This window comes from Thermobia domestica, chromosome 8 (genome assembly GCF_964235325.1).
Source record: "Thermobia domestica chromosome 8, izTheDome1.hap1.1, whole genome shotgun sequence".
Taxonomy (NCBI): domain Eukaryota; kingdom Metazoa; phylum Arthropoda; class Insecta; order Zygentoma; family Lepismatidae; genus Thermobia; species Thermobia domestica.
Window position 1 is genome coordinate 92,983,860 of NC_137461.1, and position 23,536 is coordinate 93,007,395.

General features: G+C 36.2%; 1 protein-coding gene across 1 annotated transcript in view; it reads left to right on the forward strand.

The window, feature by feature from the left end:
- Positions 1-23,536, forward strand: part of LOC145693074 (ras-like protein family member 10B) — a 348,853-nt gene that overhangs the window by 172,295 nt on the left and 153,022 nt on the right. Inside the window, exon 2 of the mRNA XM_081768755.1 lies at positions 3,265-3,416. Coding sequence (XP_081624881.1) covers positions 3,265-3,416 — 152 coding nt within the window. The remainder of the gene's footprint in view (positions 1-3,264; positions 3,417-23,536) is intronic.

The window sequence follows — 23,536 nt, forward strand, 5'->3', positions numbered from 1 at the left end:
AGAATAAACTGATTTTGTGTTTTGGATATGATGGTCTGAAGTCAGCGCTGAGGGACAGCAGCAGTCTTTTTTTTTTATGTAACTTTCAACAGCTGCACGAAACAATTTGCGCAGCTGTACACAGTTCATGCTGACAGGAAGTTCAAGTGAGAACACGTGAATCGTTCCAATTTTGTACGCAGTGCTAACTGACAAAACTGAAAGTATATACAGAGACCTGTTTACGTTTGCTAGAAGTTGGTCTGAACAAGACGACCCTAGTGTGCTGCAAGTGGGCTTCGAAAGTGCAACTATCAATGCTTTAAATACTATATTTCCTAATTCAGAGGTGTCTGGTTGCAATTTTCACTTTAACCAAAGCATTTGGTGGAAAGTACAGCATATAAGTTTGGTGAGCAACTACCTGCACAATGAAGAAGTGCGCCTACACATCCGTATGTGTGCATCGCTAGCACTTATACCTATTGAATTTGTTGATGATGGTTGGTTGCTCATCATGGAGCAGTGCTCACGTGAAGAAAAAGTTCAAGTCTTCTATGATTACTTCACAAGCAATGGCTAGAGAATCCTACCATTCCTATCAAGACTTGGAACTGCAGCGGCCAGGGGCACCGCACGAACAATGGTGTGGAACGATGACACCATCGGTTAAACAATGCATTTTCCAAGAAGTCCCCACATGTTTTCACGCTACTCAAGAACCTAAAGTAAAACGCAAAATCAAATTATTTTACTTACAGCAAACTTAAATTACAAGTTCCAGCGAAGAAGAGGAAGCTAGCCTACAAAAAAGTTGACGACAGGATCCAAGTAATTCTACAAGATTTGCCAATTCATAGTGACTTGAGAAAATGTCTTCGAAGTTTGGGCTATATACATAAATTAGAGTAATCTAAGTCAGTATATATTAAAAACATTTTTGTAAAGATTTTTATTTTCTTCTTTACTTGGCGACGTATGTACTGAAACAAAATGGGTGGATGACGTGTGTACTGAAGGAAGCTAGTGACAGGATTCCTATCGGAGCCACCTAAAAGTATGGATTAAATGTGGTGTGTTAAGGTCCATCATGTTTCTTTCATGTTTCTTGGCGTCCGATAATGTTACATGTAGCAACTTTCTCTAATGCTCCTGACAGTCAGCACGTCGTCATGGCAATCAGCACCTTGATATTTGCAATCAGCGTCAGTCATGACAATCAGCACCAATAATTGGCTGTGGCAATCAGCAACCGTGGCAATCAGCACCCCACCCTACATTTTACAATTTTATTTTTATAAAGGCACAATCGCTGCCCAGTCCCGTGAAGAAATTTGTGCTTTTCAAATGAAAAGTTTCAGTCAGTTTAGTACTCCAAAATGCTCCTCACAATGGACGACACACAATGGGAGTTCGAATATTTGAGGTTTCCGACAGACCAATCATGCGTACTTTCAAATTAACGTAGCCATTAAGTTGAAACCACACTTCGTCCGTCATTAAGGTGCAGATTGAGAAAACAAATTTCGATTTCCTGCAGTAGCCATGAGCTGTATTGTACACGTCTCGCATGGTATGAGTGCTTAACTCTTGTAAAGCAATGATTTTTATGGCTTCAGGTTAAGATGGCTCCAGGATGCACCAGCATTTATTCGCAATAGTCTCGTCTGCTGCAACAGACACCAAAGTGTGGCTCTACGATACTTACTGGTGAATATCTTCCTTCTGCGCCTCTGTCCTTTTCCAACACAGATTCACATGATCCTTGCGAAGTACGGATACTGTTCGCTCAACATTCTTAATGAGTTCGTGTATGGACGACTTGGTGGTGGATTACTATTGATCATAAGACGAAATGTATCTTGTCTATTAATATCTTCGTCTCCTTCGACTCCGGCATTTCCATGTCTACATTTGTAGTTGGGTTTACCTCGAATGATTTTCCTTCACACCTTTACAGGGTGTTTCCCTCTAGACGTCTTTCATCTTTCTCTCTGTTCAAGATCACTGTGCTTTGTCCACAGGTCACTACGTAGAATACGGAATATTATTGCTCTTGCTACGTTGAATACACCAGCACTTCACAGTTTCTCATCTCCTATGTCCGGTCCGGTTTATTGTGGCCCACTATGTAATATAATCAAATATACGTATGATGTTTAGGTCAATTAGAATAACCCAAACGTTTTGATATTGAAATTAGTATATAATACTGATATAATCATTTATGTATCATATTTGTGTACCAATATTTGCCTGTAGTAATGCAATTATATTTCAAAATTGCTTTTCTAGGCTTTATCTTTCTTTAGCAATAAGCCTGCACTGCTCCTCCTTAAATTATTATCAAGCTGTGTATAGCAATAATTTTTGTTTGCAAGAACAAAATTGGGTGAACGGACGGATCAAAAGCTGTAACATACCTTTACGTTCATAGTTGAAGGGTAAGGGGGGAAACAGAAGGAATGTCACAAAATTGCATTTTCGAGAAAACAGCGTTTTAATATTGAAAACAGCGTAAAAAGAATAGGGTTAATCAAATTGTTTTACCTTTTTACATGAATATTTCTACATCTACGTATGAATGGCATATACAGTCAAATAGTACCAAGAGTCACCAACAGATTCTCGACTATATGTATATTCTGTTTTATTTAAACCAGTGCTTGAGTTCTATATTTGATGCCTTTTCTTTTAGACGTAGAAATTCATAAAAGTTGTTTTTTTTTTTTTTTTTTGTATTGCGTAATGCGGTCATCTTGGCTTAGATTTCTGGTGCTGGGCCGAATTTCCAGTATTGATCCTGTATTTTGAGACAAGCTTGGAGAAAATTGTTGGTTATGAAAACCTGAAATACAGGTGTTTGGAAATACGATAACTAACAGGTTGGGGGATACGATAACTACGAAGTTTTCAATACAACTACGTCATCTTTAGACAAAGATCTTAATGACCTAAATAGGACTATGCTTTATTTATGATTATTACTATTTTAAAATATTAATTCAAAAATATTGATACAACCTCTTAATATTGTACACAACTGCTCAATGTTTTTACCTACGAAAGAAAGAAAATTGTGCAGATCTAAATCAAGTTTAAAAATAAATGTTCTTTCTATTTTGTACCCGAAGTACTTTGGCTCGTGCCAAAAGCGAACGTGCATAAACTTGATTTAGCGATGCACTCCAGTTACCGTTATGCTCATCTGCATTATATGATTTTCACATCAATGCATTTTTGTTCCAATAAGAAGTATATTTATAGCGCTTCATCTCTTTACAGACCTCGACTTAGACTACCTAGAAAAGGGGAAAGATGCCAGAGGCCTTACAAGAGAACTGCAGCCGGAAACGGAAGCTAGTCCAGACTCAATGGATCTTGTTAAGGTGATTCTGCTTGGCGCTCCACGGGTAGGAAAGACATCCATTATTCAGGTGAGAGCATTGTCTTCCATTTATTAACTAAAAACGCATTTCTTACTGGGATATAATTTACTTTGATTTATTCTTAGTTGCTCGCTAGTAAATTCATTTACTTTGAAGGATCATTATAAGAATAAGCGTTTTGTCACTTTTGGTAGGGCTGTTGAGCCAATAGATGGAATAGATGCCCTTCGGTCACGGTTTTTCACTAACCTCGAACATTAGATGAAGCCACGCTTGGTCAGTGGCTAGCACGCTTGACTTCGGTTCGCGTGGTCCCGGGTTCGATTCCCGGTGGAGGTATAGTTGAACGACCAAAGTGATTCGGATTCCACTATAATCAGTAGGTCCCCGTCTCCTTTAGCCTAGCAGACATAACCACGGGACGTTAAACTAGATCAGAATTTACATTATCTAATTTACCCTCAGTCTCCTGCTGAAATTGCTTTAGGGACTGTTGAGCCTCGCATCTGACCAAATCAATTTCAGTAGACGTTTGCTGCCTCAATGTGGTTATTGAGGAAGCAAAGTCCAAACATATGTTGTCGATTTTCTGGGTTAGCACCTCGAATCGAGATTCGGTTTCTCGTTTCGAGGTGTCAAATTTCTCATTTATTTCACGTCTCATCTCTCGGCTATTATTATCTATTTTTTCATTTATTTCGCGGCTATTTTCGTTCATTTCACGTCTCATTTCCTGGCTGTTTTCATTTATTTCGCGTCTCATTTCCTGTAGCATTTGTTGCAACGAAAGGAGGAGAGCGTCATTATTAGACGGCCCAGTCTTCCTTTGCTTCTCTTTGGGTTTATCACCACTTGGATCCCCATCTCTTTCATCATCATCGAGGTCAGATATCTCCACTGGAGATATTTGGCCTCGGTTCTTCGGGGTACTATACCCTCGCTCACCATCCGAATCGGGATGCTCATTTTCTTTTTCAGAGGATAAACTCATGGGTTCACGCGACTGGTGGAGCTTCCCCTCACATTCTTTGCAGTATTTGACTATCTCACCAGCCCGGACCTTTTCTGCATTTTCCGCAGTATCCTCTAAATTACTACAACTGAAATGTATCCATTTCAGCCCACATTCGTGACACCTCACTAGCCTACGCGAGACGCGAGCTCTTTTCTCACTACTTTCTAAAGTACATTGCGTACATGAGACTTCCGCGTTCTCGTGTGATACGACAACTTCTCTATTGGTTGCCATAGCTTCCGTACAAAAAGGACACAATATAAACACACATGCAATTATATACTTATAAACTAACAATACTTATTAATCAGGTACTATTCATAAATTAAGGGACTCCTATCTAATTCCCTCCTTGGGTCAACTTCCAGCATTTTCAAATTTTAGAATTTGACAAATTCCTTCATTTCCCCCTTTCTACAGAGAGAGACAAAGATAGCAGAACAGCCAATGACTATAATTATTTAATCTCACTGTAACTTTTAATTATGCACCTTTTGTGGCCAAGTCAATATGTGCTCGATCCTAAACAGTGTTTAATAAATAATTTCAGATCCGTTACCAGGGAAAACAATTGTTTCCATGGTAACTGTCCGATGTCAACGGTCGCCAATATTGAAAGAAAACTTTTGTCCGTTGCCATAGAAACCGTCGTTTCTAGGGCAACAGATCCTGTCACGGTTAGCCAATATTGAAAGAAAACAAAGATAAAAAAAAAGCTAATGTAGAGTTGGAGAGGATGATTTACGAAACATCACCTACTGATTGAAATCCAGATTATTTTCCAATAGAGTAACTTCCAATAAACCTTTGGTTATTGTTAATTATTCCATATCGGACTCCCGAAGAAAACTCATCGAAACAACTTATTGACCGTGCCAATAGCGACTACTCTCAATCATGACTCCGTTTTCTTTCATTTAGAAATAGGAAAGAAAGAGAAGAAAGTAGAAGGGTAAAAGAAGGAGGTAGGTAAAGAAGAAAGAAAAGAAATAGGGTATTTTAATGAGAAACAGATTACTGGATAATTCCGGAAATATAGTAAAAGGTCGGGAGAGTCGTTGAAAGATGAATCATTCTAAATGTTATTAACAACTAATCAATTTTGGAATGCTTCGGAATAGACACATGTTCCCTCATACCACCCAGACCTAGCTCCAGGCACAACGATCATGGGGTTGCCCAGACCTAGACCTGGAAATGAGAAAAGTGAAATTTAATTCTTTGTAAAGTTATTCCGACCGGTGACTGATAACTATCCAGCATCTGAACTCTGTCCTCTAGGATCGACCACACATATAAATTAGCCGAGGAAAAAAAAAAATCAAACTTATCAACTCAATATAAATTTATGTATCGCATCAATAAAAGTCTCAACTTCCTGGAAGAAAGATGTCGTATTTAGGCTTATCCTGCTATTTTTTGTTTCACTCCTAGAGCCGATTTAAACCATTAGTGACGGTCCTTCATGACCTAGGTTATTTACCTTAACACATATATATTAAAACATGACACATATATTACAGATGTTAATATGACAAATGATATCACTAAAATTACTTATATTAAATCTATCATGCATTCACACGCTCACTCACTCAGGACAGTGTATATATGTTTAAAGGAAACCAACTAACTACAAAGGTACAAATAGTTTATTACATTCATAGTGAAAAAAAAGGACAAAACAAATAATTATGAAGAAAATATTCAAAGCACAAGTTCTTGGTTATATATCAATAGAATACAAAGAGTTATATTTTAGTAAATTTTTATATATTCAATCATATTGACAAATGAAAAAGAAAGAAAAAAAAAATAATTACACGTATCATATCTTAGGCATGCTAAAGCAAAATGATGATTTGAGACATACGCAAAAGAAAAAAAAACTTATTTCACTTAAAAAAAATTGGACAAAGAGGAAAGAAGAAAAAAAAAACTTTTTGGTGTATTAGAACTTATATGAGTCTCTACCTCACGTCGAGATATTAAAATATTAATAATTTCGAGCGTCCAAATCACAACTCACGCACTAGTCGTAGTGTCCAAAACGTTTCGCTCCATTTAACCTAGTTTGTGGTCATTTATATATATCTATATATATATATATATATATATCTATTGGTTTACAAAACCATTCGTCGTCTATATTTGGTTTGTAACTGGTGACAGTTTATATCTGCAATCGCACACTGCTACGTCTATACCCATCTAGGGATTTCGAGAAAATAACTTTCACTAGAGGAAGTTTCTCCTCTTAGACGGTCTATTTCCAAATTTATTAATCGAATAATTTCAAGTTATTTATCCAACACTGGGACACTTCACGAGACCTTTCATTAGGATCACTTTCGTGTATGTTTATATGCATGGTTCGGATTTAATTAAAAGAAAAAAAAACGATCTTCCACAGGTGTACGGAGTATGATGGTTCAAATTGAGGATAAAAAAAAAAACTGGTCAAGTCACAGGATACACATGAAGGTGAGACGGATTCAAGGTGCACTTTCCACAATGGTTTTAGGTTAATTGCTCAGGGATAATATTTGTTATGATGTGGGTTACGTTTAGACCTGCCGATATTTTTTCAATGCATGCCATTATATAAGTACAGAGGTTATCACTTACATTGATTCAGAAGAAAAGGAAAATTATTTAAGTGCACGGCGGTATTCTTAACAAAATCTACATTCTTAAATTCGTCGGAAGACTTCTGGTAAACTATAGCAACCAATACACGTTTTTTTTTTTTAGGGGGACTGACACGAGCGCTCTTACATATATTCATAATACATTTAATATCATACTTTTACTTTAACATCATACTCACATACTAATTACACATACATTTCGAAGTATTTATTTCTCTCTATATATATATATTTATAATAAATGCGCACACATTTAAATTAATCACCCCCAACAATAAAATTTTTCAAGGTTGCAAACATTGTCCAAGAAAACAAATGACTTCCAACATTACATTTAGAAACAAATTAAATTTTATCTGATACCGCGCGTCTATAAATTTTTAACTTTTATATAATCAATTCGTGCTTAAATCATGGAAAGAAAAAAAAAACTTTGGAAGGCAGGCACGTAACACAGAGCATTTCTAGATATAACTAGGTAAATCAAAATACAATTTCTGGGCCCAGGTTAACTACAAAGTAATTGAAAACCAAAACATAAAGGAAAGTGACCAACGGATTAAAAAAAAGAAACTTAAGAGGAACGACGGTGAAAGAACGTAATCGAAGTGTCGTCAAATACTAAGTCTTTGTTCATTTCAGCGATAGGTCAAAATGTGATGGAGGACCCAATCATTATCTACTTTATCCATGAATCGTGTCTTGCAACGTCTCAGCTGGTAATTTCAGATCAGAGTTGTACGTTAAATAAATCGTAAGTAACAAGTTCAAAATCTCGGGGGGGGGGGAGGTTGAAAAATTAAAAAAATCTCGAAGTAAGAAGGAAGAGACATGGGAGAGAAAGCGGCGCCAACGAAAGGAGAAAGATTAAAGTACTACTCACTACACAGAAGAGTGATCGAATTTAAATATATAACAACTCATAGCCAAAAATATTCACATATGCCGAAAGAGGTGGTCTACTCAAATACGCAGACTCAAGGGGCGCCCTGCTGCCAAGGATGCAAGTTCTGTGTCCATCAGATCCCAATCCCACAAGAGTTTGGTTGTAAGATTGAAATCCGATCCCCGTATCCGGCCCAGACCAGCAGGATAAAAGGAGAGGGGGAAGGGGACCAGGTAACTACGTCCCCAATTTTGAAATCTCTAAGTAAGGAAAAAAAAACATTCGACCCCCTCAGAAGAACTAAGGAGGTTCTAGGACAGTAATGAAACTAGAGTAAAAGTATTAGCTAAGATATCCCTAACTAATGATTTGCCAAAAATAAAAAAAAATTAAATAAACTGAATTTCGGATCGGTGATTTCTATTGCCAAACTTCACCGATAGCTACCCCGCGCAGACACGCCACGGTCTGGGATGTCGTTAATTTCCCTCGTCTAATTAAACTAAGAAAAGAAATGAAAATACTTAAAGGGACTAGGGGTCGACATCCGGGTACGCGAAACTAAATTTCAATAACTAATTGTTTTGATTCTGTACCCAGTCAGAGCTGTCGCCTCCATGAACATTGTAAGCTAGCCTGAGTAGGTAACGTGAAGGAAAAAAAAAAATCTCACGGAGTGGTACATTCTATTTTAAAACCGACCAGAAAATATAATTCACTACAGCCCTGTTGTATAACTGCTACTGTCTTTTCATAATTTATTATTCAACATGTCTAGTCTGCGATTATATGATGCTACCCCTTCTATCAGATGGTATTACTATGGTTGATTACTATTATGACACATAAACTACAAAGTATTACCGTAGTCCGACTATATATCGCCCTCCGGTCCGCGTGATATTATGGTGCAGGGGTCAGAACCTGAGATGTTTGTAGTTACACGTATCTATTTAATATCTATATATCAACACGCGGCGAAGTATTCACTGGGCTACTATATATTTAACTATATGGGTGTCCTATATTCTATATTCATTTACTACAATATTCATATACTTATTAATATTCATATTCACATTAATATTCATTTGCCACGACGCTATATTCTACAAACACCCTGTTTCCTCTATCTACGCCCAGCCTATTTACACATTTCATCATAATACTTTAAAATCTATAATCACTACAAACATTTTCCCATTCCGATCACCGCACGATAACCTCACTCGAACCCAAGACTCTTTTACACACACACAATACTATGTAATACTTGGTAGCTTTATTAAGCACGAAAGAAAGAAAAATCCTACGTATGTTCACTGAAAATAGAATTATCTGCGATAATGTCTAATGTTTATAAAATTCTGCATCAACAATGAAATTCTACAGCCACGAAGAAAAATGGACATTTAATATATTTTCAAAGCGAAGAACTAGCATCATATCGCCCGACTTCTGTTAAAAATTTACGTATTGTTTATTTATTTAAATATTTAGATTTCTAGACTATGCAGAATGTTGAAATTTTCAGAATATATTAATTTTGGGTCACTTGACCTAACTGTACATTCATATGGGCTGTGAATTATACCTTCTAGGTTTTATTTCGGAAAGAAAGGTCAATTTCATGAAAACTAAATCACTAAGCACCTCGACGGAAGAATGGCGGTTAGTACTGACTTCTGACACTAGGGCTAGCGACGATATAATGAACCCTTGAACAACTGAATGTGACCTTGTACACGGAATTATTATACTATATTACGTTCACTTAATGACGGAGTAATAAAAATTTATCGCATAGTAAATACTACACTGTCCAACACACTCTTTCATCACTTAATTATCACTATCACTGATACTACATTACCAATATACACATACTACTCGAACTACAAGACACATCATGCCACATTCATACTACACACTACATTAATACATGTTATACTAATAAATATACACAGAAATCATTCCGATTTTACCATGTTAAATCGGCTCTATGAAAGGTAACGAAAGGAAAGAAATGAACAGGGCCAACTGGCCCTTGTATTTACTAAATCATATTCTTTACTCGACCTATTTAATCGATGCCCTGAGGGGACATATCGGAGTATTAGCTAGCAATAGGACTCCTGCCCTGAAGGGGCAGGAACCCGGAACAAACTGAATGTTCAACTCATCCCGCTGGAAGCCGTACTCCCAATTTGGGAGTCAGATAGGAGCCCTTACTGAAATTTACACGTGCATTGTGATTACTGGACTGACTACCACAAAATTAAATACCGCCATGTTACTAATAAATAAATACAAAAAGAAATCACATCCACTACATACACGAACACAAACGGTAGTGAGGCAGGCCTTACGTAACTAGAAAAGGAATAATTTTAAGGATAAGAATATTTTAAGGGAGAAAACACCACTCCTCCGAAACTGTTTATAGATTCCTAAGAAAACTCGCAAACTGATGCACTTTACAAAGCCTGTCCATAACTAACAATATCTGCACAACATGGCGTCATCTATTTTTTATTTCTTCAGTCCGGTTTTTACTGAAATTTAATAGTTTTTTTGGCTCCTAGAGACTTCCAACGATTTTAGGTTAAAAAACTCCCTAATATTACCTTGTTCGCAGTTTTCTCACTCCGTTGCAACCTTTTAAGCTCGACGATCGAAATCTGGCTGTTGTCAACAAGATTTTCCGGCTTGGAATGGAATAATTGCGCCCTAATATCATAGCGTGGGTTTATCAGCCAATCAAAACTAAGCATTTTGGCGGTGGGGCTTTGAAGCGAATAAAATTTGGTAAAATCTGGATCAAACTAGATTTTAAAAGGACCTAGGTATCTAAAAGAGAGGTGAAGGGTGGTCCTGAAAATTCTGTCGAATTTTAGATTGGTTATTTGATCTGGAACGTTCCGTCCAATAGTGGATCTATATTTTCGGATAGCACTGACACCGTAAGAATTGTAATAATCCATTTACATATACATATGCAAGACTTATAACTAATTTAAAATATAAATAAAGATATTGATTCCCAAAACTATCATTCCCAATGAATTTTTTACAGTTTTTCCATGTTAATTTGAAATAGAATAATGAACAATATTACGAATTATATGAACAGCCAGAAATTTTTTGTTAAACATCAAGTACAGTCGGTGCAAAAATTTCGGGTACCCTCCTATTAAAAACATAATTTCATTTGACTGTAATGGCATATTACAAAACCGAAACCAGATTGAACATTTGATCTACGAATTAGTACTAATAAAATTGGGAAAAAAATTCTTATTTACAATTTTTGAATAACATCTTTTTATATTTGAATATAGTAATGAATAATTGAGTAACGAATCCAGAAGAGCACAAGCTGAATTGTCCGAATAATTTTTGGTATAAACGAGCACTTGAACAGAGGGAGAACAATTATTCGTACAATTATTTAAATAACGATTATCCAAATTCTACAGGGTTGGCACAAATTCCAGTTACACCACGCCACCCTTGAAGTACTAAATATTCAAACTATGAAAATTTTAATTATAACTATAGATGTACACACTATTGATTGAGTTTTATGTGTAATGGACACCTGTTTGTTTTATATCTAAATGTCTAGTACGGGCTTCATCATGCTTCGAACACAAAATAGTGCGTCGCCAGGTTCTGTGGAACATTCATTTCAGCATTGCTGGAGTAGCCCATCTGAAAGCAAGTCTTCCAACTTCTTTCAATTCATCAACCGTAGCGTGACGTTGTGCTGCAACAGTATTCTTGATGAATCCTGAAAACGAATTGTCCCAGATGGTTAAGTCCAGGCTTCGAGGTAGCCAGTCAAATCGACTGAGTAATGAAAGTGATCCGTGGTCAATCCAGCGTCCTGGAAACACCTCATTAAGATATTTTCGAGCTGAAGTTGCAAAATGAGGAGGTGCACTATCTTGCATAAACCAACTCAGGGTTCCTCACCCAAAAAATAACTAGTTTCTTTTAGCATATCAAGATATCGATGTTGGTTAATAGGTCCATTAACAACACTATGTTCTGTGTAAATTTGTTTACTGTCCACACCAGTCCATATCATGACATGAGAAGAGTTATTCTTCATCTTCTCATAAAAATAAGAGTTTTACTTTGACCAGAAGACATTTCTGGCTCGGGAGCTTCAGTATATGGCACATTCATCACTGACAATTACTTTTCCACGTTTCGGGATAGTATCAAACACCTGAAAATGTGTGTCACATGCCTTCTTTCTTCGGTTTAAATCATTGTCACATAATTCTTGAACTAATTTTAGTTGATATGAGTGTCATGTTAAGTCATGTGTTTGCGTAGCATTCATTGGAATATACCAAGTTCCGTCAACCGTTAATGAGTTTACTTAATTGATGATCATTCCACTGACGCCGCGACTTTTCTCCATTGTTCCTCTCTTGTTGAGGTCTACCACTTCGTAATTTATCCTTAACACCTGATAGAGAAGTTTCTGTTCCCAACTCGAAAGTGTTCTCTTTGGATTGGGCTGTCGTCCGAATCATAGCTGGAAATCCATACACACATGTTCCAACGTTTTCCCTATTCTCAGCCTCTCATGAACCCACGTGCTTGTGACGATGCGTTCTTTGAGTGTATAATCATTGTTTATACGTTAAATACGAAATAAATAAATTGTAATTTCGACATATACAGTATATTTAAAATCAGCGTATATTTACAGTTTATATAATTACAGTTTACATAGTTCTATTATTTTATACTTAAGGGAAATGACGGGACTTTGTGGCTGCCCTGTTATTAACGTATAACAATAAAAAAAAGTCCAAAGATGATTCACATAGCAAATCTATAGACCTCATTGACCTTTACAAAATGATAAGTCTGAGTATAAATCCACATGCATTGGCTTCGATAACACCAAGAGAGACTGGTTTCAAGACTTCCAAACTATGCTATGCATAACTGTCGGATGTCTTTTAGAACTGCCATGCCCGTCCGTCCGTCTGTTTGTCTGTCGAGCTAAAAGGGTCAAGCTACAAGCGGTCTTTGACACACACTCAACGCCTGCAAGAATGAGTTTTCTCTCAACTTTTATCTATCTACTGAAACCGGAAGCGATGAAAATCTACGTTTATTCGATTACAACACTGATCAGATAATGGATGAAACCTAAAATATGAACCGACAAGTAGATTTTTCTATGTGGATTTAGTACCAAGAATATGTTTCTTCACTTATCTCATTCTTTTTATTGCAACCAGAAGTGATAGACATCAATTACCACTTCCGGTTTTAATGTTAAATCCCTATAGAGCTAAAACAATAAGTTATAACGAATAATATGGATTCAGTGTCCAAGGATCAGAATCCTGAGTAATGAGATGAGCCTCGTCTATCTTTAATCTTATTCTTCTTTTGCAACCACTAGTTGTAGATATGCTACTTGAAGTTTGAGTATTGAATTCACCTATTTTGAAAGTTTAACGTAGTTTCATACTGTAAAAAGAAAGTTACTAGTTTGTCTTGAAACCTAAAAATTAATACTATACAATAACCACGCCTCCTATTAAGATGAAAATGATACTGATGCATACACTAATCACGAGATACATTTTGACACTAAGAAGACGGCAGTATACAGTATGGTTAATGACGTATAGCCCAAAATTATAATTAATTAATGAGTTATAGCCCAAAATTATGATTGGTTAATAAGTTTTAGCCCAAATTATAATTGGTTAATGAGATATAATCCAAAATTATAATTGGTTAATGAGATATAGCTCAAAATTATGATTGGTTAATGATATGTAGCCCAAAATTATACTTGGTTAATGAGTTTTAGCCCAAATTATGATTGGTTAATAATATATAGCCCAAAATTATGACAGACTTTTAAACTTTAATTTTTCTTTAACTAGGGGAGCACTGTGACTCAGTGGTAAAGCGCTTACCTCTGGTGCTTGGGGTGCTTGGTTCGATCCCGCCAAGTAAGATTGTGGTGGACGACACCGTGCCGATAGATTTTCTCAGAGTATTCCTGTTTCCTCCCACGTTCTCATTCCCCCAATTATTCCATTATCATTCACTTGCTTTAATTATTGTCTCCCTTAGCATAAAGGGTACAATCGTGAGACGTTAAAGTGACAGGATTTCAATCACGGCTTAGTGTTACAGGATTTTTAGTAGAAAAGGTATAAACTCATAAAGAAATTGTATAAACAAAATAAAGAACATTTATCTTCATTTAAAGATACCCAAGTTATTACACGATATACTCCAATAATAAAAATATGGTTAAAATGTTGTTATATGACGATACTCTTCGCGGACCTCTGGTGACGTGGAGTGTTTCTGATTATTTCTAGATAAAATTAAGAAAAACATTCACGGAAATAAATATTGTGCATAAATTTACAATGTGGAAGGAGACGAATTTCGGTACGAAACGAGAAAAGTTATTCGAGAATCGAGACGAGACGACAGAAATTAATTCTTCAAGAATCGAGACGAGACGAAAAAAATAAATTCTTCGAGAATCGAGACGAGACGAAATGATTTCTTCGAAAATCAAGACGAGAAGACAAAAATGAATTGTTCGAGAATCGAGACGAGACGCCAAAAATATATTCTTCAAGAACCCCGAGACGAGACGACAAAAATAAATTCTTCGAGAATCGAGACGAGACGACAGAAATGATTTCTTCGATAATCAAGACGAGAAGACAAAAATGAATTGTTCGAGAGTCGAGACGAGACGCCAAAAATATATTCTTCAAGAATCGAGACGAGGCGACAAAAATGAATTCTTCGAGAATCGAGACGAAGACAGAAATGAATTCTTCGTGAATCGAGACGAGACGAGACGACAGAACTGAATTCTTAGTGAATCGAGACGAGACGACAGAACTGAATTCTTGGAGAATCGAAACCAGACAACAGAAATGAATTCTTCGAGAATCGAGACGAGGCAACAGAAATGAATTCTTTAAAATGGAGATTAGACGACAGAAATGAATTCTTTTAGAATCGAGACGAGACCAAAAGAACTACAAAAAATTTACGAGACTAGACGAGGAAATCTCGGTGTCCCGACAAAACGTACCAGCGACAAAACGTACCACTTGAATTTTCGCGACAAAACGTACCAGCGACAAAACGTACCACTTGAATTTTCGCGACAAAACGTACCACTTTTGACGACCTGTCATAAATGACAACCTGTCATGGATTAACTAAAGCATTTCTGATATTTACTCCACGACAAAACGTACCACTTATATAAATTACAACCTGTCTTGGACTAATTAAAACATTTCGGATATTTAATCCGCGACAAAACGTACCACTTCAAGTATTTTTTTTTTTCCAGCGTGTTTACAGATTATTCTCCAGATCGAACAAACTTCTCTTAAAGGCTCTGTACGTGACAAATGTAACATTAAACACGTTTATCAGCGAGTAAGAGAATACGAGTCTTCCAAAATACATTAGACCAATGTGGGTGCTTACATATCTAACAAAAGAGAACATAATGTTAAGAAACTACTTCCTCATGAACAGGTAAAACAACGGCAGTATAAGGTTGACAAGAACAGACAGGTAATGTATCGAGTTGTCAAAGTGTAGAAATTCATTGGTAAAAGAGGGCTCATTTACAGAGGAAATGTAGCAGCCTATAAACTGAAAGACACAGCTATAGATCATGGAAACTTTTTGGGTATTATTCCTTTCTTAAGCAAATTTGATCTTCCGCTGAAAAGTAATTTAGATAAGGTCACCGAGAAGAGTCATATACGAGGAAGTAAGCAGGATAGTGGTCGCATAACTTTTACTAAACACGGTGAATTTTGTTTTGAATGCTATCAACACACTTATCAGAGAAGATATTTCGAAAGAAGTCTCTCAAGCTTCAATATTTTCTGTTCTATTAGACACTACTCAAGATATAGTAGTTTCAGGCCAGTGCTCTGTTGTTTTACGGTATGTTGTTAAAATGGTTGTTAAACAAAGTATTGTTGTCATTGTAAAATGTATATCTACCACAGGCCAGTGTCCTTGCGGTTTACTGCTGGAAATTCTGCAGAAGTTGAACCTTGATATTAAGAAGTGTATTGGAAATTCAATCGATGGCTCAAGTAACATGCAAGGACAATATTCGGATTTTTTCAATTTACCTATCATCAGTTACACTGTGATTCAGTTGTTGAGTTTAACGGCCCTTTTAGCAGCGAGGCATATGAGACGGGACATACTGATTTACGGGAAATCCGAAGCACATGAGCTCCCACCAGGAATCGAACCCAGGTCTCCCACGACAAAGGCGCATACGGTAACCGCTTAACCACTAAGAAACTAGTTACACGTGTGGTGTTACGCTCATATACTCAATCATGTCATAGTGATCTGACAAAAAAAATGCATTGATTCTGTGTCATTGTTCTGCTGAATGACTGTGCGATATTTATGCGTGAGTCTTATCAGCGAATGGACAATTGGAAGATCAAATGTTAACAAAGGCGTCTTACAGTTATTGCGGAAACAAGATGGTAGAAAACACACTGTTTTTCAGAAAAAGTTTGGTTATTTTTCGAACCCAGAAAGTGCTTTGTATATAGAGTTGACCATAATAAAGAAAATTGCTTCTACAGAAAATATCAAACCAAAAGCTAGGTGTAAAGCGAAAGGATATATAAAAGATCTTCTCAAGTTCAAAACAACTCGGACAGCACAAATGTTCCTTAAGATATTTCAAGTGACGATCTCTCTGTCAAACTATCTAAAAATAGAGGGTGCTGCTAGTCTGTAGTCCTATTGGATGGTGCAGACTACTCCGTTCCAAGTGAAAGAGTAGAGAGATGATTTTAAATCCGTTAAGAATGCAGCATTAAGCTTTGCAGAATGGGCCAAAAACAAATTTGAAGACTTAGAACGTGATTTCTTTTTTTTTTTTTTTTTTTTTTTTTTCTATTGACCTGTCGACAATTCGCCTTCAGAAATGGACAAAGATTTTCCTGTGAATATGAAGATGAAGCTGCTTCTATCCAATGACCAGATATTGCATCGAAGCATTCAACACAATATTAGACATGGTAGTTTCGAGCATTTCTTCAAGATTCAAGAAGCAATGTACTTTATGGATTATTTGGACCCTAGACACTTCAACCAAGTAACAGAACTTCCAGACGTGCCTTTCGATAAACTTAAATATTTTCTGAAAAACTTCAGTAAAGAAGTTTCCAAGGATACTATAAATGTATTCTCTTGGACTTTTGAAGGACGTGGATATCCTTGAAAGTCAGTCTTGATGACGAGCACAACCGAGAAAAAATGACTGTCCTGATGGTGCAAGTGATTCAGAATTAGGAGAAAATACATTTGTTTACAAGGAAAGCGAATGCAAAACGTGTTGCAAAATTGTCCAATGTCCTGCTTTTTAATTTTGCAGAATTGTAAATTTTGCAGTAATACTTATCCAGGTTTCCAGCATACAAATTTTTATTGACTTTGCCCGTAACTCAGGTAACATGTAAAAGAATTTTTTCAAAACTTAAATAAACTGAAATACATTAAAAATAGGCTAACGAGTACCATGTCTCAGGAACATTTGAAAGCATTTATGTTGATGTTATTGAAAAAGATTTATTAAAAAATATTTCGAATACAAAAGTGATAGATACAGTAGCATCAAAAACTAGCACACTAAAACATCTGCTAATTTTGTAATATAGTATACGTTCTCCTTGAACTTCATATAATATTTTGAACAATTCAGAATAATATACTGATGAAAGAATATCAGGTTTTAATAGTCAATTGTTAATACTATTGACTTACTGTAGAAAGAAAACTGTGCAACTTGATTTGTGACATTGAGATGCTGGTGGCCCTTGTGGGAGAAAGCGCCCGCGCCCCTCTAATAATACCAATCCGTCCCTGGTCCAAAGCCTGGATAAAGTGTGGTGGAAATCAGCAAATATTCAAATATTGCATATGCAAGATTCTTGCTGGTCTGGCGAGAATTTAGCACATATGGTCTTGGTGTTGCGAGAATCTTGCAGGCATGGTCTTAGTCTTAGCCTTAGTCGTAGTCTTGGTCTTGCAACGGTACTTTTCTCACCACCAATCTGTTCAACTTTTAACCTTATTTTGGCCGATATATATACATATACTTATATGCTGTCCTATCAAGTGGTACGTTTTGTCGCCTGTCATTATTTGATGACTGATTGGAAGACTCTTCGCAAGTAGCCCTCCAGGCAAGTGGTACGTTTCGTTGCTTGTCATTATTTAAAGTGTTTTTAGAAAACCCTTCATAAGCATCCCTCAGGGTAAGTGGTACGTTTTGTCGGTGGTACGTTTTGTCGCGTATTCGAAATCTCAACCTCATTTTTCATCTTGCCTCTCCTCGTGGGTAACACAAATAAGTAGTATGAGTAAGGTATGCTTTCTTGTTTGTCTTTCTTTCTTCTTCTTTTTTCTATTTTTTTCAATTAGAACTTCCCACTGCAATTTACAGTAAGATTGAAACAAAGTTTAAGCGTATTAATTGAAAATGAGATTAAATGTATATATTTTTTTAATTTTCAATTTGTTTCTGTTACTGGAAAATAGAATTACGGAATGAGGAAATCTGGCGAAAATAATTGAACCATAAAATCTCGTTGGTAACTTGTTTAATAGAGAAAAAACTTATCAATTATTTTCCCCTTGTACTAATTACATTCATTTATTTTTAAAAATGTAATTTAATTGTTTTGCAAAATCTCAAATTATCATTTCCAAAGATACAAAAAAAAATATTGCAAGTATATAACGTATAGACATAAAATGATTAAAATTAAATTTATTCATATGTGAAATTGAAAAAAAAAATCCTTCCAACTAATTTAATTTATTTCTTTGTTGTTTTCTTCATCAAGATATTCCATATTGCGCTCTAGTCTTCATTCTGCGGTTTTCGAATAACCACCACAAGATACACTCTATATGCCTGTTAATCATGCGTTTCACCTATATATCAATGAAATAAGTATGTATATACTTCTCGATATTCGTTTGTTTGGCACAATATCCATCCCCTAATAGAGTCTTCACATTTTCCTGCTTGGGATAAACTCTACATACAAATTTACTCGTTTTTTTTTTTTTTTTTGTTTTTTTTTTTAAATCTCGAATGCTTTTCTCCTAAAATGTGATATTCTCCTCGGTTAAAATGTGATATTTTTTTTTATTTTTTTCCCTCAAATTGTACGTTTAACTGTTAGTTGGTAGCTTATTTAAATGTTGCAAGTAATTTTTTTCTCGCTCACTCTTAAAATGCCTCTATCAATGACTCCTCCTTTTCACCTTCCCAATGATACATTACTCCCCCATTTTGGTTACTTTCTCAAAGTGTTACAGCCAGGTGAAAATAGGGGAACGCGAGGAGATGGCGTCCACTTAAGAAAGAAAGAAAAAATTTTAAAATAAGGAAAGAAGGAAATATTATTAGAATCGCGCGAAAATGTGGATGCGGCGTCTGCATAATTCTGGAATTCTATCTCCTCACTGATTGCAGTACTTAATGCACAACACAATTGAGCGACTTGGGGCTCGGTCCGTTTTTGCTCTGATGAGCTCCTTCGTGGCTAAGTGGTTAGGATACGTGCCTTTGGCGTGAGATACTAGGGCGGCAGCTCATGTAATTAGGATTCCACGTTAATCAGTAGGTCCCGTCTGAATAGCCTCGCTACTGAAAGGGACGTTAAACTCGAAATCAACTCAACTCTATTTTTGCTCTATAATGATCAAAAAGCGGTTGATTTATACAGTGGTGCCCCCCTCATGTCCATGACGCACCCCCCTCAATTGTCTATCCGTAGGTGTTCTTCCATGAAAAAAAAAACTTTTCGATTAATTTTTACACCCCCTCAAACATATTTATATAGATTTTTAATCCCCCCAAATATTTCAATGACGCAATTTGCGTCATAGCCCCCCCTTGTGGGCACCCCTGAATTTATATAATTTCCAGTTATGAATCATCTCCTTCTATGAACTCAATTTCTAACTTTTGTCCCTTTATATCGTGAGTAAAATTGATAGTGATTCATCAAGTACAGTAATTCCGGATATTTTAGTCTCCAGGACGGACTGACAGACACACACACAAAGTAGATATATAAAGGAGTTTTGGTAAATCAAGCATCTAACGATTCGAACAACATTCATACAGGGTTATTATAAACGATTGAAGCGATTTCATAAATTCACTGTAGCTTCTAGTAATTGAGATATTGTAACAAAACTCAACAGTAACGTAGAAAAACTAAAAAAAAATGTTGCAGATGTAGTCCAGATTTCTCCAACGAGTGCGCAGCAGTGAGCAGTGAAGCAAGACGGCGACATGCACCGAGAAAGCATTTCACGTTATGGCATCCACGCTCTCCTGACCTAACACCATGCGTAGACCTTTGTTTTTGTGTGTGGAGTTATGTGAAAGATTCAGTGTTCACACCTCCTCTACCAGAAAACCTGCGAGAACTGCGAGCCCGCATCAACAATGCTTTTGAACTCATTGATAGAGACATGGTGCGCCCAGTGTGGGAAGAACTAGATTTTCGGCTTGATGTGTCTCGAATCACTAAAGGAGCTCATATTGAACATTTGTAATTGTTAACAAAAACTTTTTGAGTTTTTCTGTGTGTGAAAAAAAAATCGCAATATATACAGTAATAAGTTATTATAGAGCTGTGGAATCGCTCCAATCATTTATAATAACCTGTATCTATGTATTATTTTCTATTTTATTTGGTTTGTTGTTAATAGTTATTCAACCTGAAAGGAAGTTGTGAATTGCGGGTTGTATAAGTCTCAGACATCAACAATTTTGTCTTATCTGCCAAACGAAACAATCTCCTTTTCCAGAAATGCAACCTTACAGGAGTGAAATTTGAGAGGAAACCCAAGTTTGACATTTACCGTATTTTACGAACTTTTTTCTTCGAAAAATTGCCTCCAAAATTCAGGTGCGTCTTATACTAGAAATTAATATAAGAATGTTCATTGTTTAATTTAAAATTCCCGCCAATATTTAAAATGGCCATATATTCGATGCTGCGGGAAACCTATCTCTATCTGGCAACATTGGATTCAACTGGCAGCAGCAATGCACTGATGCGACGAAAATGAAGAACATACGACGTTCAGATGGCGATTTTCAGGGATTTTGAAGATCAATTCAGTTTTATAAACTTAAGATTTTTTTTAAAGTCGTAGTTGCCTTTGCAATCTAATAATAAAAATGCTAAAACTGTTAGGGTATTCTTTTTAAAAAAAATACTTAAAAATTAAGGTGGGTCTTATAGTCCGTAGCGTCTAATAGTCTGTAAAAAACGGTATATACATTTTAATCAATACCTAGGTAATATACCAATGCAAAACGGGAAACATATCTACGTATGGGGATTTACCCTCAAACAAAATCTGAAATGACGATGCTGTAACGTAAGCACATTTGGAACCCCTCAGAGCAGGATGTCAGCTATAGTATAGAACATATCTTATTACCAAATGTAGGAATTTTAAAACATAGATAAGCACTAAAAATTCTTAGAATATGCCCATGCAGTGTATCTGAAGCATTCACGTATATCTTATGATGCATTAATACGTATCGCATTGATGAGATTGAAATATCCACTTTTACTCCTGGTGGGAACCCATCCTTCGCAGTGCAACCAGGGAATAAGGAATCATATTTCTGGGCTTTCGGCATCTTTCGATATTTTTAGTCCGTCACGTATGACGTCTCTTGTATATGACATTACTGGGTAAGTTGGGAAGAAAGGAAGCGGTCTGGAACCTTTTATGATTTGTGCCATCCGGTATTTATCTGGTGTGAATGACAAAAACTCAGGAAAAACTTCACTTAGGGTGGATACCTTGAAAAGGCTTTTACACCTTTCTGACCGAGTGTTCTCACTGGCAATCGAACCAGAGGCCGCTTGGAGAAAAAGACGAGAGCGTTAGCAACTATAAGTGCTGCTATAATGTCTTGAACCGTGTCAAAAATGGGAACTAAAACTCACATCCTCACATGCCCACGCGTTTAGCCAATGAGGGTTCAGCTGTTGCTAAGCGAGAGAGCGGATGACGGAAGGGAGTGGAATTCCTTCAGCTGATAGCAGCGCTTGGAACGGAAGACTAGGTGTCAAGTAAATGTGGTATATCTTTTAGTAATGCGATAAGAACATATACCAAGCAATTCTGTCATTCGCGCAATATGAAGCAGAAATTAACTCTTTGGTTATTCGCAAGGACACAAATGATCTGAAAGTCTAAGGTAATAGTAGTTAAATTAGGATTAGAACCGGGATTTGGAAATTTATAACTCTTGTCAAAAGAAAATAAATAGAATCCAGGTTTAGGAGAGAAAATGTTTTAATAAACAAGAGGATGTAATCACAATGCATTTATAGATACTTTAAAAAATTTAGTGGATAAATATTAGAAAACCACCAACTACTTTTTAAAATATTAATTTATACTTTACAAGAAAAGAGTACATATAAATATGCATTATTTGCCTTGCAGCTTGAATATACAACCAGTTCATTTGCTTATGTTTGCAGATAGATTTATGTACGGCAAACTAATTTATCTAGTGCTAAGGGCATTCATTGCATTCCGCGATGCTAGAAACACATTCAGCATGCGAATCAAATTCGATCTATGGTCTATTAATTAATGGTGGTGGTAGACGAGCATCTGTTTAACCTAGATTCTATATAGTTTAGATGCAGTAAACAATTTTAGCTACACATTAGTGTCTATAATTTCTCTGTTCTTGGAAAGAGAGAGAGAAATGGATTCACCGTAATTAGTATTAACGGTATTAATCGGTAGTGAAATATTACTTGGGGTTTTCAGTAACTTACTCTAGACATACTGATTGTACATTTTCAGACAACAGTGCTTCATAACTTAGAAAAATATATACTTAATCTCTAACCATCGAACTTTCATTGATAACTTACTTTGAAACATCGAAAGTTTCACGTGACTTCATTTAGTCGCCAAAATGTTTCAAATTCTATCAACAAATAGAATGCTCTAATTGTCTAAAAATTAAATGAATACTCTTGAAGATAGTCCCTTTTAAGACTTCTTTTAAGATCAGCCATATTGGTAGTCATGTCGAATACGAGGATGCCCTGAAAAGTTTTGCCTGTTGTAATATTTCGGGTTATAGTGAACATATTTGTAATTTAATTAAATAAAAAAGAACAATAGGTGTACTTTGACACCTAGGCTTCAATTCTGGAATATTACTTCTCCACATAGTCATCATCCACTTCCATATAATTTCTCCAATAGCTCAGCAGTCCTTTCATGGCGTCACGGTAGCAATCCTTGCCTTTAGAGTGACACTAGGTTCGTTCATTTTAGGAAAAATAAAAAAAATTGCTGGTACAAGATCAGGGCTGTATGAACGTGTGCGAGGATAGTGTATCCAAGCTCCTTATTATGTTGATGGTCAGTTTCCTGGTGTGGGGCCTAGCGTTGTCATGGAGATTAATAGGGGCTCCATTGTCCGGTTTGACGCGTGTCAGCGTGTCTTCTG